This window comes from Gavialis gangeticus, unplaced genomic scaffold (assembly GCF_001723915.1).
Source record: "Gavialis gangeticus isolate Ggan-Ray unplaced genomic scaffold, GavGan_comp1, whole genome shotgun sequence".
NCBI lineage: Eukaryota > Metazoa > Chordata > Crocodylia > Gavialidae > Gavialis > Gavialis gangeticus.
Window position 1 is genome coordinate 31,095,109 of NW_017728997.1, and position 17,467 is coordinate 31,112,575.

A 17,467-nucleotide genomic window follows, 5' to 3' on the forward strand; every position below is an offset into this window, starting at 1 on the left:
CCCCCCCCCCCCCCAAATGAGTGACCCATAACGTGCCAAAAGAAAGAGCTGTCCTAGTGCTACAGTGTTACTTGTACAATACGTTTTAACGGCACGGCTAAGCATGGTTATAGCGTTCATGTAATTAAGAAGTTCAAGGAGACAAAGATATAGCCTTTTTCTTGAGATTGATTGCTTTTGTTTTCAAATTTGAGTCCAGAGCAAATCTTACACAGAATATCTTTTGTACTATTTGTTAAAGCAGTTTTTCTTTGTTTTTTTTTTAAGGAACTATACTCAGGGTTAGGGGAAATGTAACTCAGAAGGAAAAACTCTCCATTTACTGGTCTGCTCTGAACTCTTATTCTAGTTTTTAATGGAACTGCACCTGTTTAAGGGATAAATTTGACTGAAAACATTCGGCCTTTCGATGTGACATTCTGCAACGGGGGCCAAGGCCCACCAAGTAGAGGTATAAGCCCCCCTTGATGAAGGGGGCCACTAAGGTCATATCACTGATTGCCTGGGATAGAACAGGGTTGGGAGCGAAAGTCATAGGTTCAAACTGAGTGCACGAAGGGAGGAAAACAAGCAGAGTACACCAGCCGGCCCACTAGACCTCAAACAAGTCCAAGGAGCCAGTGGGCACTGCCCAGTGAAACTCTGCTGAAAGCTGTGAATGGATGAGGGACAGGAAAACAGCTCTGCAGTCCCTGGGAGTCCTCCTGGCCAGAGCCTCCATCCTGGCTAGGTATGTTGCCAGCTTTGCTAACTGAAGACATTAGGAGACTGATGGGATTCAAGTTCCATCATGGGCCATGAGACTGTTCAGGCTAGTGGTTGGACACTCCTGAGTTCTAATTGTGGCCTTAGCAAGATTTGCTGTATAGCCTCAGGCAAGTCACTTTATCCTTCTGCTTTGGTTTTCCCACCACTGAAATTGGCACATTATTTAAGTAGTCTTCTGGGGTTCTTGTGAAGATTAGCTAGGGTCTTTAAATTGTTTTCTAAACTTTAACTGCTGGTGCACTGATAAATTCTCCCTTTGGCAATGTCCAGATCCTCTGAGTGACCTGGTAAGTGCGGGAAACATGTAAGAGACTATTGCTTATTCCAGGAAAAGAGAGCCTGATTGAAAGTACAATGAAGTTGCTGTGTCTTTCTGTTGACTTCAGTGGACTTGGAATAAGGCCCTTAGCAATGAACTTGTCATGAAACTTACTGGTTTATATCCCTGGTAGGACATACACCTTGCAAAGACTTAGGCCTTTGCTTACTTTTACATGCTGTGTGGAGTTATACTTCTTGGAATGCAAAAATCAAGTTCATTCATAATTATTTTCAGGATTGTAATTAAGCGTGCCCTAATTGATGATAAATCCTTTTCTGAATCCTTCATTAGCTCTTGACCTCAGTAATATGTTGAAGCACCATGCTCAACAACTTAAATATAAGCCTTGTATGTAAAACACTATAATTAAAATGCAAAAAAAATGTATCTTTTAATTTGAGTGAGTCTTCTTGAATTTCTTGTACTTAAGGGCTATATCTGGGTTACCTTGCCTATCTATTTTGCTCAACTGCAGTTATCTTTTTTAAAAAGCCTTTTTTATGAAAATTAAAAATAGTTCTGACCTTTTTCCTATATTGCTTTGGAAACAAGTGTAATGTCACACATTTAAGACTTCAAGTGTTTATTATATGGTCGTCTTTGTCAATTTTTTCAGTATATATTTGTTTAAAGCTATAACATTGTTTAAAGTGAATGCGTTTGGTTGTCTTATGCAATAAGTTTTGCTTTGGGGTGTATATATATGTAGCATACTTTTATAACTAATATAAACTAGATATGTTTATAAATGCAGCTGCCAATAAATGTATCTCTCTTTTGGAACAGACTTATCTGAAGGGAAGAATAGAGGTGTTATGCTTAGTTGAGCCACCTACGTTTGTCTATAAATATATTGTGAAGTGGGCTACCCTTACCATTATTAAGAACTGTACTGTTAGTTTGTTTACTTTCATTATTTGAAAGCATAGCACATCTCTGCTGCCTTGTTATCTCAGAGAATAACTTGAATGTTACCTTGAACATGACTCCTAACAGTACCCAAACCCCCTGAGTGGAGTTGGTTAACTGGTATATAAAGCTTGGAGCTTGTGCCACTGAAGCATGAGGGCAGAAAGCACTGGGGACTTAACTAAAGATGGTTACAGTTTGTTTATTAAGTGGAAATATGATATATGCTGATCAAATTACTCTATTCTCAATTACTCTCTTTTCACTGAAACAACAGGTCAGCTTCTCCCTACCATGGTTTTACAATTGTAAATCGACTGAATATGCACAACCTGGTTGAACCAGTAAATAAGGACTTGGAATTTCAACTCCATGAACCTTTTCTTCTTTACAGAAATGCTAGCTGTGAGTATGGCTGGTTTTAAAATCTATAATTTTAGAAGTTCAGATTCTGTAATGTACCATGGCAGGGTTTGATAAAATGTCTGTGACTGTATTTTCCTGTAATCACTGCTTGTTTGAATACAGTTATGTAGGTGTCCACTACAGTTCAGTCACTGTCTATTTTAATAGTTTTTAACCTTTTTTACAAATGTAGGGTACTGTACATAGACTGAGATTTGTCCTATTATGAATCAACTTCGAGTTTCATATATAGTACATGATATGTGTGGTACTGAGTTGAGTCTTCCTATCCTGTATCTGTTTAAAAAATATGAGGATGCCATTTACTTTCAAATGTTGCCCCTAAAATGTCTAGAACTGGAGAATAATTGATGAATTCTTGACTTAAATGGAAAACAAATGGGACTCTGTTTTGTGACTTTATATCCTTGTTGCTTGCTTACTTGCTTGTTTGGTTTTGTTTAACTTTAATATTTTTCAAAAGGAAGCTTAGATTTTAATCATCTGCTCTGTCAAGAAGTTGCCACTTGGTGTGGGGAGAATATTGCTTGCCCTAAGGGAAGAACTTTCCCTAGGTTCATGTCTACATAAGTCTCTGCTCAATTTTGCTTCAACAGTTCAGCATTTTAACATGGTCATATTACATTAAGAACAGCACAGAATTTCCTTTTTCTGCTTTCTGAATCTAGTACTTAAGGTTATACTGTAGTAGCCCTAGAGGCATCCATCTATGTTCAGGACCCTATTATGTTATGCACAGTACGGGTGCACAGTTAGAAAGCCCTTCCTTACTTACTCAAAGGCATCACAGAAGTAATGGACCTCTAAAAACATAAGAGAAAAAGAAAATAGTGGATACTTCAAATTTGTATTAGGTTGAGTAGATGTATTGATGCAAAAGGAGCATCAGTAGGCTGGAGAGATTCTTCAGAATGATCATTTTGCTCTCTTTTGTTAGTTCTAAATCTGTGAAATCAGTCTGTCTTGTCACTGTGGGGAGAAAACTGTACTTCCTGCTTACTACCACCTGTGCAGCTGACTGATCTAGGAGCCGTTGTTATTTTGTTTCCTGCAGTAGCGGTACCTCTGTCCCCCAGCCTTTGCTATCCCATTCCATCTTCAGACATTGGAGGGATGAGAGCTGACAATACTCCATAGTAGGGGTGCACCAAATAAAAATTTTCTTGGTCGATAGGAATAGATGAAGACAACTAACCAACCACATCAGCTGATGCCAATCCTATAACTGATATTTAGCAACAGTGCAAGGCTTTTTAAACTACTGACATAAATAAACCTTTGTTTTGCATTTATATCTCGCACACGTACACACGCCTCCTGCCTTCTCTGACCTTATTCCCACACATCTCCCTCTCACCTGTGCTGCCATCCTGGGCTGGCAAGGCGAACCTTCGTGCAGACAATTGCACCAGGTCTGCTTTGGAGCCCTAGAGCACGCTACTACCTCAGTGCTGATGGGGCCTGCGCAACTGAGCTCCTTTGGCTGCTGCAGAGGAGCCACTTTTACAAAGGCACCTGGTGCCCAGTTGAGTGGAATGCCCTTGTGCTATGCCTTACTCTGTCCACACACAGCCCAGTGCCTACACAGCAGCCCCATCGCTCAGGCCTCTGCTGTGCATGTGGCATTGCCATGACAGTGGCAGCAGCATCAGGAACCAGTAACAGTCCTTTGTTGCTGAGGGGTCTTTGTAGCGGCTTACCGCTATAGCTGAGGAGTGCATCAGGAGCTTGGTGAACATCTGTTCACTAGGGCACCCCTGGGGAAGACCAGGACCAATAGATACAAACTTCTGGAAGGCCACTTCAGGCTTAATATCAGGAAAAACTCCTTCACAGTCTGGGTGTCCAGACTGTGGAATAAACTCCATTGAAAGGTGGTGCAGTCACCTACCCTGGAGGTTTTCAAGAGAAGACTAGACGGTCACCTTGCTGGGGTCACCTAACCCCAGTTGTCTTCCTTCCTAGAGCGGGGTGGCTGGACCCAATGATCTGCAAGGTCCCTTCCAGCCCCTTACAGTCTGTGAACTTTAAGAAAGGCAAATGCAGCTGGTATAGTTTTGAATATCAGATTTGGCTGATTTTTGTGGTTCATGGCAGCACTTCCTGGAGCACAGGCTTCAGCTTGTATTAAATCACTATACAGATATGGAAGTAGTGACTTGTGTTTTAAAGGACTGAAACAAAAAAAGAGGGTGGATTTCTCCTTCTTAACTAAACATGAGTATGTTTCCATTTCAGGTGCTCTAGGCTCAGTGTACTTAGAGTTTGAAGCTAAATCTTAGTGTGTGCTCAGTAAAGATTTCATTAGAAATGCTGCTGTTGTCAATGGAAAACTATGTTGTGTTCTTCAGAGAGAAGGTTGCTCATTTGGGGGAGAGAAATTACTACTTACGCTGTGTAAACACTGTGCATTGTTAACAGCCCAGTGCATATAGGCTGCTATTTTAGATATTTTGCACAAAGAATCCACTATCCTGGTTAATTAGGAGTTGTATGACTAAATTGTCCTGCTGAGACTTCTGAGCAACTACTTCCCTAACCCATGCAGTCTCAAGAAAACAACAATACAACGTGTCATGTTTTAATGGAGTACTGATGTTTAATAGAGAGGGATTACATAGTTACTCTTTCTCAGAAAAATGATTGGGCTGTATCTGAAGAGTACTTGCCATCAGACTAGGGAATTCAGTTTTAGAGGGAGATAATTTAATAACTCTAAACACTAAAGATTTTTCTTTGTGAAAGTGAAGCTCCTTCTAGTCCATTTTCTTGTCTTTATGGTAGTCTTTTCTTTATTTCCCATGATAGTCTTTTCTTTATTTCCCACTAAATGCAATGTTAGGAACAGATATGCTCTCAACAAGTTTGCCATCTCTCTCATGGTTACTGTTAAAAAAAATTCTTCTACAATTTCAGTCATTATTTTCAGTATTAAATTGGAGATAATCCTTTGTTAGTACAGGTTATAGAGCTATGGAATAATGTAGAGCTTGCATATGTATTCGTTTTCATGTATAGAGGAAAGCAGTTTAATGAGGATTTAATTGTTTTAAATAACATGAGGGAAAACTTTGTTCTCTTTCTATTCATAGATCTCTCTTCCCTACCTTTTTAACACCCACTGATTTGCAGAGATCAGTATTATTTTCTGTCCTTAATATTTGTAAAATTGCGTAGCTCAAAGAGGAGATATTCAGACATGCACTTTAAGTCAGTTATGTATGGTTGCTTGAAATTTAATAGATCTGCGTTTTTTTGGTACTCCTTGAAACCTGGCATGGCTTTAATTTCTATGTTCCCTTCCTTTTGGTGAATAGAGCTGTTCACTGAATTAGATAACGTTTTCATACAACAGGGACATCATTTAACCTAAAGAAGGATATTTCAAAGTATACGAGGGAGACGGCTCATTTTTGAAGGCCTAGTTAACCACTTTGAGGTCCTAGTTAACAACTTTGTGCAATGTAATGGGGGAAATCATTTACAGACTATTCTTTGTCACCTCTGAGTCACCTGGCTCAGAGGAGCTTATGTTCTTCAAAACCAACCCCTGAACCCCCAGCCCACATTATGGCTGCCAGTGCTGCTCTACAATTCTGATTGTAAGGAGTCTGTAGATTCACCTTGTTGTTTGTCCTGTTGTGAGGTGAGGACTCTACCTCATCATAGAATAAGGAAATAAGAGATGGTCAGTGAGGTTTTCTTATGGCTATCAGTAATACTTCTAGAATAGGGGTAGGCAGTCTTTCCTGACTGGAGGTTGGAATGACCCACCACAGTTCACAGGGAGGTTGGTGAGCGGGCATTAGGACCCTGGTGCTGCTGGTGCTCATTCTCTTGGCAGGCTAGGGAGAGTGTCCACTACTGAAGTTCCAAATCCATGGGCTAGAATCAGTGGCTCTGCAGGTCAGATATGGCTCACAGGCAATGAGTTATTGATCTCAGTTCTAGAACAAAACAGGAGCAACATAGGAAGAAGTAATGCAGATTTCTTCATTTTGGTCTACCACTCTGTCTTGGCCTGGAGAAATCCAAAACCCATTATATATCGGTTCGGTCCATTCAGCTTCTGCTGAAATGGCATGCATGTGAACTGAGTGACTACAAATTGCACTGTGAACCAATGAGACGTTAAATGTTGAATATCCCTCAGATGATGTGGTTTCTCCTCCCACCTGCTCCACAGCTAGAGGCTATTGTAAGAATGACTTACTTGTCATCTTACCTATTTTTAGTTTTATTTTGCTAGTCCGTACCTTTCCCATATAATTTGATTGGTAGGCATGTATTTTTTTCCTGCAGCATAAATGTTATGAGTACTTTCCTGTACATAACAACTCAGTAGGTCTTGTAACAAAAACTTAAGACACTAAGTGGTGCTTATCTGATTGTACCAATTATTTTAATATATTTTAGGATTGGACTAATAAGTTCACATTAAAACATTTTGCTTAGTAATTAGAATAGAAGGTCTGTTTCTTTAATGGTACAATTTGCAGTACTCTGCATGTATAAAAAGCACTTTCATTTAGTACAAACTTAAGGTTTTAACCACAATATTTTTTTTTCCTTGTGTGTACTGTAATGGGGAAGGATCAGGTAACCTAGGATTTTTTCATTTCACCTTCTCCTGGCTAACTTTTTTATTATTCAGGCTTTCAGTTTTCACTTTTACCTTTCTGTGAATGTGTGTTAATTTTAATGAATTTTCCTTTTCCTTTAGATTTCTTTATCTATTTTAATGCTTTAAACAGTTGTTCTATGAAACTCCATTATTTCTTTGCCTCTTCCCAGTTCAAAAGGGGAAAAAAGGAAAATAAATGAGAGAACTTCCCCCTCTTAAAATGAATCTCAGCAGTATCTGTAGATTTATAGTGCAGTACAGGGTGTCAATCAAAAGTACTTTAATCATTGGTGAAGTAAGTCACCTATGTCAGCTTCAAAATCTGTATGTGACGCTGCTCTAAAATTCTGCCTTTTATTCATAATGTAGCAGACTTCTCATCTGTAGCAGTGACTTGTGGTGATTTAAGATTTTATTTGAGGTTATACCGATTAAGGTGTTGTTCTTGTTGTCTAACCACCAGAAGAAATATTGAGGAAGTATGAAAATAGTCACAATATCAGAAGTGGAGTTTCTTGGTTTCTTTTGTTCTTTATAACCGGATGCATTTTGAATTTATAGGTTTTCTAAGAGAGAATCACTTTATTTGCTTTAGCCTCAGTGCATAGCCACATAGTATATGAAAGGCTGAATAGTTCTTCCTACTGTACAAGACTTGCCGTATATATGAGAGCGAGAAGGGAGGTACAACACTTGTTATCACATTGCTTAATCCAAAATACAGAGTTGATGCTTGTATTGTGGTTGCCTATGGATTTCTTCCTCTTCCTCTCCTTCTCAGAGTAGTTTCTGAAGTGCACCTCTACCCTGCCTTCTGCCTGTCTTTAGACTAACATGGCTATCTGAACCATATGCATAAACTTTCATGAGCACAAGCATCATTTTGTCTGTAAGGTACATCTTTGCCCTGCCTTTTATGTAAGGGTGACATGCATCTAAGGAGGCTTAGAATGTTTCCCTTAAGAAGGATTTATATCTCATTACTAATTTGGTTTTAGACCTCTAGAAATATGTATATTATAGTCTTATAATCTTGGCTAAAATAGTACATGGTGAGTTTTTCATAAGGCTTTGTAGTCCTTTGTTAATGATATGATAGTACAGTAACAACAACTACATGCATTCTGTCTCCGAAAGACCTGCAGTGCATACTTGAATTCAATTTTATATAAAATAGAAATTGATTCCTTTATAACAGTATCTGTAGCAAATTTATAGTTTGCTTTATGGCAAAGGAAACTAAAAAGCTTAAGCAATGTTAAACTTACCTCTAACACTTTGCACAAAGTATTTTAAATCTGTAATTTATAATTTTGCCTTTGTATCAGAGGTCTTTGTCTTGATGTAGAGAATTTTTAGTCGAAACTAGTTCTCTGATAAGGTGAAGAGAATTAATTTCCATGGTGCTGAAAGGCAGGTGCTGAGCATAAACTTTATATTAAAAGGAGAAGAAATATGTTGTTGGGTAGGGTTTTTTTGGTCTATTCCCAGTGCAAGGGTAGGAGAGTTAATACAGCAGACAGGTGGTGGGAGGTAGGGAAGGGGTTGCACTCAGAACTAAAGGCTTTTTTTGGTCATTTTATGGTTCCTATGGGGCATATTCTATGCTGAGAGAAACAAGTGGGAAATGGGTTACCTCATTTTAAGTCCCTTTTAAATGAAAAAAACAAAAAAGTAGTCTAAGCTGTATATCCAACACTGACAGAGTTGCCGGTGTGACATTGCTGTGAAGTGATCTATAGCAACTGCGTTATCTCAGCCTCTGGTCTGAGATGAGAAGGGAGTCTGTTTTTGCTACCTTCTTAAATAGAAGAGACATGGCAAACTTCAAACTTCAAAGTTATGTCAGTAGCAAGAGGAGTATCAAGGAAAGTAGTGCGGATCCCTTACTGAATGGCAGAGGCAACCTTGTGACAGAGGATGCAGAACAGTCTGAAGTGCTCAATGCCTTGTTTATCCCAGTCTTCACAGGCAAGGTCAGCTCCCAGCCTGCTGCACCTAGCAGCACTGTTTGGGAAGGAGGTGAGCAGCCGACAGTGGCCAAAGAACAGATTAGGGAACTATTTAGAAAATCTGGATGTATGCAAATCCATAGGGCTGGATGGGAAGCATCCAAGGGTGCTGAAGGAGTTGAAAGATGTGATTGCAGACCCACTGGCCATCTTCTTTGAAAGCTCATGGCAATCGGGAGAGGTCCCGGATGATTGGAAAAGGTCAAATGTAGTGCCCATATTTAAGAAAGGGAAAAAGGAGGATCCATGGAAACTACAGACCAGTCGGCTTTACGTCTGTCCCTGGAAAAATCATGGTGCAGATCCTAGAGGAATCTATTTCTAAGCAGTTGGAAGAGAAGGTGGTGATGAGGAGCAGTCAACAAGGACAAGTCATGCCTGACCAACCTGATTGCCTTCTATGATGAGATGACTGGCTCTGTGGATGTGGGGAGACCAGTGGATGTGGTGTACCTTGATTTTTAGCAAGGCTTTTGATTGTGTCTCCCACAACATTCTTGCTTGCAAGCTAAGGAAGTATGGGCTGAATGAATGAACTGTAAGGTGGATAGAAAACTGTCTGGATCATTGGGCTCAGAGGGTAATAATCAATGGCTTGCTGTTTAGTTGACAGCCAGTATCAAGTGGAGTGTCCCAGGGGCTGGTCCTGGGGCCAGTTTTATTCAATGTCTTCATCAATTACAAGTTTGTAGATGACACTGACCTGGGGGGAGTAGTAGATATGTTGGAGGGTAGGGCTAGGATTCAGAGTGACCTAGACAAATTGGAGGATTGTGGGCTAGAAGGAATCTCATGAGGTTCAACAAGAACAAGTGCAAAGTTCTGCACTTAGGAAGGAAAAATCCCATGCACTAATATAGGCTGGGGACTGACTGGCTGGGCAGCAGCTCTGCTGAAAAGGACCTCGGGGTACCGTGGACAATAAGCTGAATATAAACCAACAGTGTGCCCTTGTTGCAAGGAAGGCTAATGGCATACTGGGCTGCATTGGTAGGTGTGTTGCCAGCAGGTCAAGGGAAGTGATTATTCCTGTTTATTCAGTACTGGTGAGGCCATGTCTGGAGTATGGTGTTCAGTTTTGGGCCTCCACTACAGAAAGCATATGGACAAATTGGAGAGTTTTCAGCAGAGGGCAACAAAAATGGTTAGGGGGCTGGGGGACATGACTTCTGAGGAGAGGCTGAGGGAGTTGGACTTACTTAGTCTAGAGAAGAGAAGACTGAGAGGGGATTTAATAGCAGCTTTCAACTACCTGAAAAGGGTGGGGGGAGGGGGTTGAAAGAGGATGGATCTAAACTGTCCTCAGTGGTGGCAGATGACAGAACAAGGAGCAATGGTCTCAAGCTGCAGCAAGAGAATTTTAGGTTAGATATTAGGAAGAATTTTCTCACTAGAACCTAGTGAAACACTAGAACAGATTACCCAGAGAGGTGGTGCATTCTCCATCCTTGGAGGTTTTTAATGCGTGGGCTAGACAAAGCTTTGGCTGGGATGGTCTTTTTGGGGCTGGTCCTGCTTTGAGCAGGGGGTTGGACTGGATGACCTCCTGAGGTCCCTTCCAACCCTAATTTTCTATGGTTCTATGAAAGAGGATTGGAAACGGTTGAATAGGACTGTGAATATAAGGGTCAAAGTGGGAACTCAGCCCAGGATGTCACCATGGTGACTGCCTCAAGTTTCCCCAGGGTTTTCCTGGTGGGGGAAGATGACCCAGATTATCTGGACAGGGGTTGCCTGGACTCCTGCTCCTGTGTTTCAAGGGAACTGGGTATTCCAGGGGCTGCCCAAGCAGTCTGCCTCAGGTTGCAGCTTTAAAGACTTCCCTAGAAAGCCACTTAATTACTATTTCTGCCCCCCCACTTCCCCTCCATTTGTCATGATATGAGATGGCTGAGGAGGCCAGACTCACCAATGCCTACCATATTTACTGGAAAACTGTCAATCTGAGATCTGCGTATTCAACTGCAGATGGCAAATAGCTCCAGGAGGAAGTAGATGCTTGTGATGTAGGGCCACAGCTCTTTCCCTTTGCCCCTCCCACCTGTTTCCATAGTGAGGTGACTTTGCTCAAAAAGACTGATGCTTTCTTGTACATCATGGTGCCAGTGGGAATGATTCATTACTTGAGTCTCCCAGGTGTTAACACTAGATTTCATAGACATTAGGGCTGGAAGGGACCTCAAGATCATCAAGTCCAGCCCCTTGCCCAAGGGGCAGGAAGTCAGCTAAGGTCAAAGGATCCCAGCAAGGTAAGCATCCAAATGTTTCTTGAATGAGTCCAGAGTAGGTGCCTGCACCACTTCTGGAGGGAGTCTATTTCAGGCCTTGGGGGCTCAGACAGTAAAGTTTTTCTTTATGTCCAGTCTAAAACGGTCATAACTGAGGAGTTTATGACTTGGTCCTTGTTATCCCTTGGGGTGCTCTGGTGAACACACGTTCCCCCAGATCCTGATGCACACCCTTTATGTACTTATAGGCAGCCACCAGGTCATCCCTGAGCCTGCACTTTTCTAGGCTGAAGAGTCCCATGGTTCTCAGCTTCTCATCATAAGGCCTGTTTTCTTGTCCTCTTCTCATGCACGTGACTCTCCTCTGGACTCTCTCAAGCTTCTCAACATCCTTCTTGAATTGTGCAGCCCAGAATTGGATGCAGTACTCCAGCTGCAGCCTCACATTTCTTCAGATTCGCTTTCAACATGTCCTTGAATCTCTTTCTTTGCCCACCTCTAGGGTGGTGACCATTGGGAATTGGGCATATAGGACCTGTTTAGGGAGCCATTGAAATGACTGTGTTTCAGTTCGGTTTCAGATTTCGCCGTTTTGGAGGACAGTGTTTCGTTTTGGTGTTTCAGATCACTGTCCTGTTTCATTTCGGCTGAATCTCCTCTGAATGGGCTGCAAGCTTCACACAGCCCTACTGCCCAGCTGGGTGGGACTTGGGGATGCAGGGCCCCAGTGGGGAGCAGGACGGGGCTGTGGGTGGCTCATCTGGAGGAGGGGGAGGGCCGCTTCCCTCCGTGCAGGCAAAAAGACCTCCACACAGATCTCTGATCCCTGTCACGCTGGGTCACGGGGCAGGGAAGCAGCGCAGAGCAGCAAGCAAGCCTTCTGGACCTGGCTCCTCAGGGAGCAGAGATCCGTGCTGGATGTCTCCTCACTGCCACTGCCTGCCCTGTGCAGCCCCGTGTCACTGAGCCAGTGCGGGGTGGGCAGTGGCAGTGAGGAGACCCCCAGCGCAGATCCCTGCTCCCTGTGGAGCCGAGTCGTGTGGCAGGGCAGCAGCGTACAGCTGTTTCCCTGTAAGCCCGGCGTCTCTCAAACTCCAAAATTTTCCAAAACGTTTTGGATTCTTTGTTTCATTTCAGAGATGTTTTGGATTCTTCTGTTTTGATTCGGAGTTGGTGTTTCACATGCCAAAACAGCCCGAAACACCTCCAAAATGAAACAGCTGCTGAAATTTCACACAGTCCTAGTGTTGGTTATCTTGGATGTGGAACGTAACCAGCTGATGTTAAAGAGATTCCTGTTCATGCAATACTGGATGCTGACTCCAGATGGAAGGAAATCAACAACAGCTGGCATATTGCAATTGTTATGGGTAAAAGAGCTAAGAATGAATCAAATGCAACAAATCTGCTCCAAGACTAACATTCCTACACCCATGTTAAGTTTGAAAGGGTTTCTCCAAGGTTTCTTGGGTACACACAAGTGACAATTTTTATTCAATCTGGCTACAGAAAGCTGTTTATACCTGTGATCACAAGCGCACAGCTGCAAACAGCTTCAAAAATGGCTGATTAGCTGAAAATCTGGCCCCTCATTGAATGAGGTATCTAATAAACATATTTCAAAATGTAATGTCTTCTGTAACTTGTGTCTGCAGAGCTCCCAGCCTGTTGCTTTTTCAAAATGGGAGGGGGCAAAGGGAGTGGAGAGAGTCAGTCGATTGGTTTTCAGGCTGCTCTGGAGAGTGGGGTGGGTGTACTGGAGCCCTCCCTCCCTCTCCCCCCACCCCCAAGGTTGGGGGGGATTCAGTTCACCCACCTGACACTTCAGTACCAGCTGGGGAGCCCCAAGAACGAGCTCCCTCTGCTGCCTTTCCCCCTTCCTATTCTGAAGGTTGTGGGCACTGGCAGAGCCTGGCTGTTGCTGTGGGAACCTGGCTGCAGGCTCTCCTCCCCTTCTGTTTTGTCTGGAGCAGGGGTAGGCAACCCCTGGCATGGGTGCCAGAGTGTGGCACCCGAAGACATTTTGCTTGGCATGTGCACCTCAAGGCAGAAGGCAGGGAAGGGACCAGGGCTGCACTGCCACAACAACGATTAGGCCTTTTGTGGCTCCCCTGCCATCTGGCCCTGGCACACCAGCATCTTACAAACTGAATTTTCAGGTATTTTTGGCGTTCTGTCCAAAAATGTTCCTGGTCCCTGGTCTGGAGAAGTGTTGCAACACAGAACACTTTGCAGATCTTGTTCTAAGTTACAGCAGGGAGCTGCACTTCTCTTTGCATCCCTTGTGTCCACACCGTGCAAGAACTTGCTTTGTCGCAGTTTCAAATTCATTAACATTTGCCTCAAGCAGACAGTGGGTTTATCTTGTGTAACTAGTAAATCTAAAACACAGCTCAGACTAAAAAACACTTTTATTGGTTAATTCTCTTGGTTTTTCTCTGAAATAACTGGTAGAAGTTTGGTTTGTTCCTTGATTACCTTCAGTTTGTTCTAATCAGCTGCCATGACGAAAGTAATGTTTCCTTTACTATCCCTGGGTATCTCCATTTTTGAGGTTAAAAAATTACTGAGCTAGCCACTAGATACATAAAAAAAACCTATCAGATGACATGTAGGTGGTTTCCAACACTTGATCTTAAGCATTCTTTTACATAACAAACTCTTGATACCTTTTTCCTCATGAAAATACTTTTTTGTCCCCAAAGGCCTCATTCTGGATAAACTATTTTCATTTTCCACAGCAATTGCTATCAATCACTAGACCTTGTATCATTTTACTTTAAATGCATTTTACTATATAATATCCATAGTTCAGAAGGAATATAATAAAATAGCAATGGGAACAAAGTGCTGCATAGTAAATTTGTCCAGGCAGTTACTGTCCCAGAAAAACAACATTAAAGATAAGCAAATGTGTGCTCACAAACCAAGATTGGAATCGGTTGCTATGTGGGTCATTTATGACACTGAGCACAGAGCGAGTATGCAAGGTACGAATCTAATGGAAGGGCTTGGCTGCTGCTGATAAACAATGACAACAGTTCTGTCCTAATACTAAAGATGTTGGTCAATAGTCAGAAAATAAAAATAGAGGAAAGGCATTCATGCATCAGTTAAACATTGAGTAACAGGATAGGTCCATCTTTTGTTAGGTTTTGGCTTGTTCAGTACCATTTGAACTGATTCACCAGCTCATCCTGTTTTGAATGAAACTAGACAGAAGGCAGGGCAGGGTGGCTTTTTTATAGATTAACTCATTCAGAGATATATGAGCGTAGCTTTCATAGGCTACCTTGTACGATGCTATGAATGGACTTGCAGAGAGGAAACATACTAAAGAGAAAGGAATAAAGTAATTTAAATATGAAGGATAGGGAGAGGAAAGCGGGGGGCACTGTGAGAGGCCAAAGTGGGCTGAAGGGATAAACAAAGTGGTTAACCCGTTGATGGACATAAGTGTTATAAAAACTAGTCCAGGTAGTGGAGTAAAAATCCAGTCTTTTGAGACCATACTAAACACTACCCAGTCAGTGGATGATTTCTTATTCCACAATTTCACATGCATTTAAAAACATGTTTTTAAAATTTTGTTGTTTAAGAACAGCTACTCTTAGGTCAGTGTTGGACTGTCCAGGGAGGTTAAAGTGTTCTGCTCCAGGCATTTATCATTCAGAAATTGATGTCAGATTGGTGCTCTTTTTTTTTTTTTTTTTTAATGACACTATAATTGAATGTTTTCTAATGTGGCCCAGGTAAGGAGTTATGAACTTGGGGTATCACTGAATAATACTTTACCTGAACTATGTTGCATTTACAATAAATTGGGCTAACCCCAGCAAATTTGTTTTGTTTACTGTAAGGCTCAGGCCTCTTGTAGAAAGGAGCTTTTGCTGGGTTGTTTTCTTGGTTTGGCACATTTAGAAGTATGTAAATTTTAAAAAGAGGTGCACATTTGATTAGGTTTTTTTGCACCTAATAAAAATTGTTACAAAAAATCTTAGCTTTCATACCTAAAATATAGTATTTTAAATAGTGGACATGAAAATGTAATGATGGAGAATTTTTTTTTGATTTAACAAAATAAAAAATACATTGTTCAAGCATTAAAAATTGCTCCTCTGGTAAAAGAGGGGCTGGTGAGCACCACAGTCTGTTTGTCAAGAACTAAAAATCAAACAGAATGCTTCTTAGTAAACATTGTAAATAGTTTGGTAATCTGTGTCCCCGTTAGGAGTGACTCTGACAGGTATATGGGGTAACTCTTCATGACTGCCAATAGCACTGAATGAGCGAATTGATATGCTGATAGACGGAGCTGATTTTAAATGGATTTCTGGTCTTGTATAGATCTATTCTGGCAGAAATGTGTGACACTTCTCATTTTCCCTTGTTAAGCTATCATTACAGATTCCTTTACCTATTTCTTCAGGAAGCGTGCTTTTGTAGTTCTGTACCCCCACCCCCTCGCAGTTCTTGGGAGTGGGAGAAGGAAAGGTGTTTTTGCTAAATTGTATCATGGGCAGTATGCCTTTAAGGAGGAAATAAATCTAAGGCCTCATGTGGACATTTAGTTTCTCCTGGGAGAGTTACTCTGCTCCCAAAAGGAACCATGCATGTACAGATGCTCAGGCTTTTTCTCCCAAAGTAAAAATGGCTACTCGAGGAGGAAAATAACCTGGGAAAACCAGGATTAAATCACTCCCAGGAAAGTTTCTTCTAGGAAAGTGAATGTTTAGACACTCAGAAGAGAACATAATCCAGCATTCTCCTGCACCCAGGGAGGCAGTGTGTTGCTTGCTGGACTCTGCTACTCCAGCAGGAAGCAGAATACTGTGCCAGGTGCCTTGGGACAAGAGCTCAACAGCAACCAACTGCATTTGCAGAGCTGCTGTTCCCAGTTGTCCCTATTGCACAGCATCTCCAGCATGGCCCTCATTGTGCAGCTCCTGCCGAGTATGCACCATGCAGCCCTATCCCACTCATGTTCTCCATCCCTGTGGCCTAGGGCCTTTGCTGTTCCCCACCTTGGAGGTGCCTCTGCTGCCTTCTGTGCCCCAACACACTGCCTAGTTCCTGCTTCCACTCAACCTTTTGTTGCTATCCCCAGCTCCTTCTAGCCATTCCTGGGGCTGCAAGTGGTGCCTGTTTAGGTCTCTCTCCCAGTGCCATTCAGACTGAGCTAATGCTGGGCTCAGCACAGAACCAGGAGTCGGGTTGTTTCATAGTAGCTAGGGTCAGGAGGGACCTGAACAGATCATCTAGCCTGACCCCCTGCCACAAGCAGGAATGAATGCTGGGTTCACAAGACCCCAGACAGGTGATCATCCAACCTCCTCTTGAATTTGCCCAAGGTAGGGGCGAGGACCACTTCCCTGGGAAGTTGGTTCCAGATTTTGGCCACCCTAATTGTAAAAAAATGCCTTCTGATCTCTAACCTAAACTTATTCTCCATCAGCTTATTACCATTGTTCCTTGTCACCCCAGGTGGTGCTGGGGAGAAAAGGGCTCTACCTATTTGCTGTTGATCTCCCTTGATGAGTTTGTAGGCAGCCACCAGGCTCCCCCTCAGCCTCCTCTTGCTGAGGCTGAACAGGTTCAGGTCCCTCAGTCTGTCCTCCATAGGGCCTGTCCTGCTGCCCTCTCACCAAGCAGGTGGCCTTCATCTGAACCCTCTCCAGGCTGGCCACATCCTTTTTAAAGTGTGGTACCCAGTACTGGATGCAGTACTCCAATTGCGGCCTGACCAGTGTTGCATAGAGGGGGAGTATCACTTCTCTGGACTGGCTTGAGATGCATCTTTGGATGCATGACAAGGTAAAGCTGGCCTTGCTGGCTGCGGTCTGGTATTGGTGGCTCATGTTCATCTTGGAGTCAGTAATGACTCTCAAGATCCCGTTCTGCCTCTGCTTTCAAGAGGGGACATCCCCAGCCTGTATGTTTGCTGTGGATTCCTTCTCCCAAGGTGCAGCACCCTGCATTTATCTACGTTGAACCCCATCCTATTCTCATCTGCCCACTTTTGTAGTCTGTCTAAATCTATTTGCAGCCTCTCTCTCCCTTCAAGTGTGTCCACCTCGCCCCACATTTTTCTGTCATCAGCAAACTTAGCATGCTTTCCACCCCCTCGTCCAAGTCGCTGATGAAGATGTTAAACAGCGTGGGTCCGAGGACCAAGCCC

The 17,467-nt window shown here is 42.6% G+C and overlaps 1 protein-coding gene across 2 annotated transcripts in view; it reads left to right on the plus strand.

Moving 5' to 3' along the window:
• DCP1A (decapping mRNA 1A) overlaps positions 1–17,467 on the plus strand; it is a 78,094-nt gene that overhangs the window by 2,590 nt on the left and 58,037 nt on the right. For both annotated transcript variants that reach the window (XM_019505014.1, XM_019505013.1), the window contains exon 3: positions 2,277–2,404. In XM_019505014.1, coding sequence (XP_019360559.1) covers positions 2,277–2,404 — 128 coding nt within the window. The remainder of the gene's footprint in view (positions 1–2,276; positions 2,405–17,467) is intronic.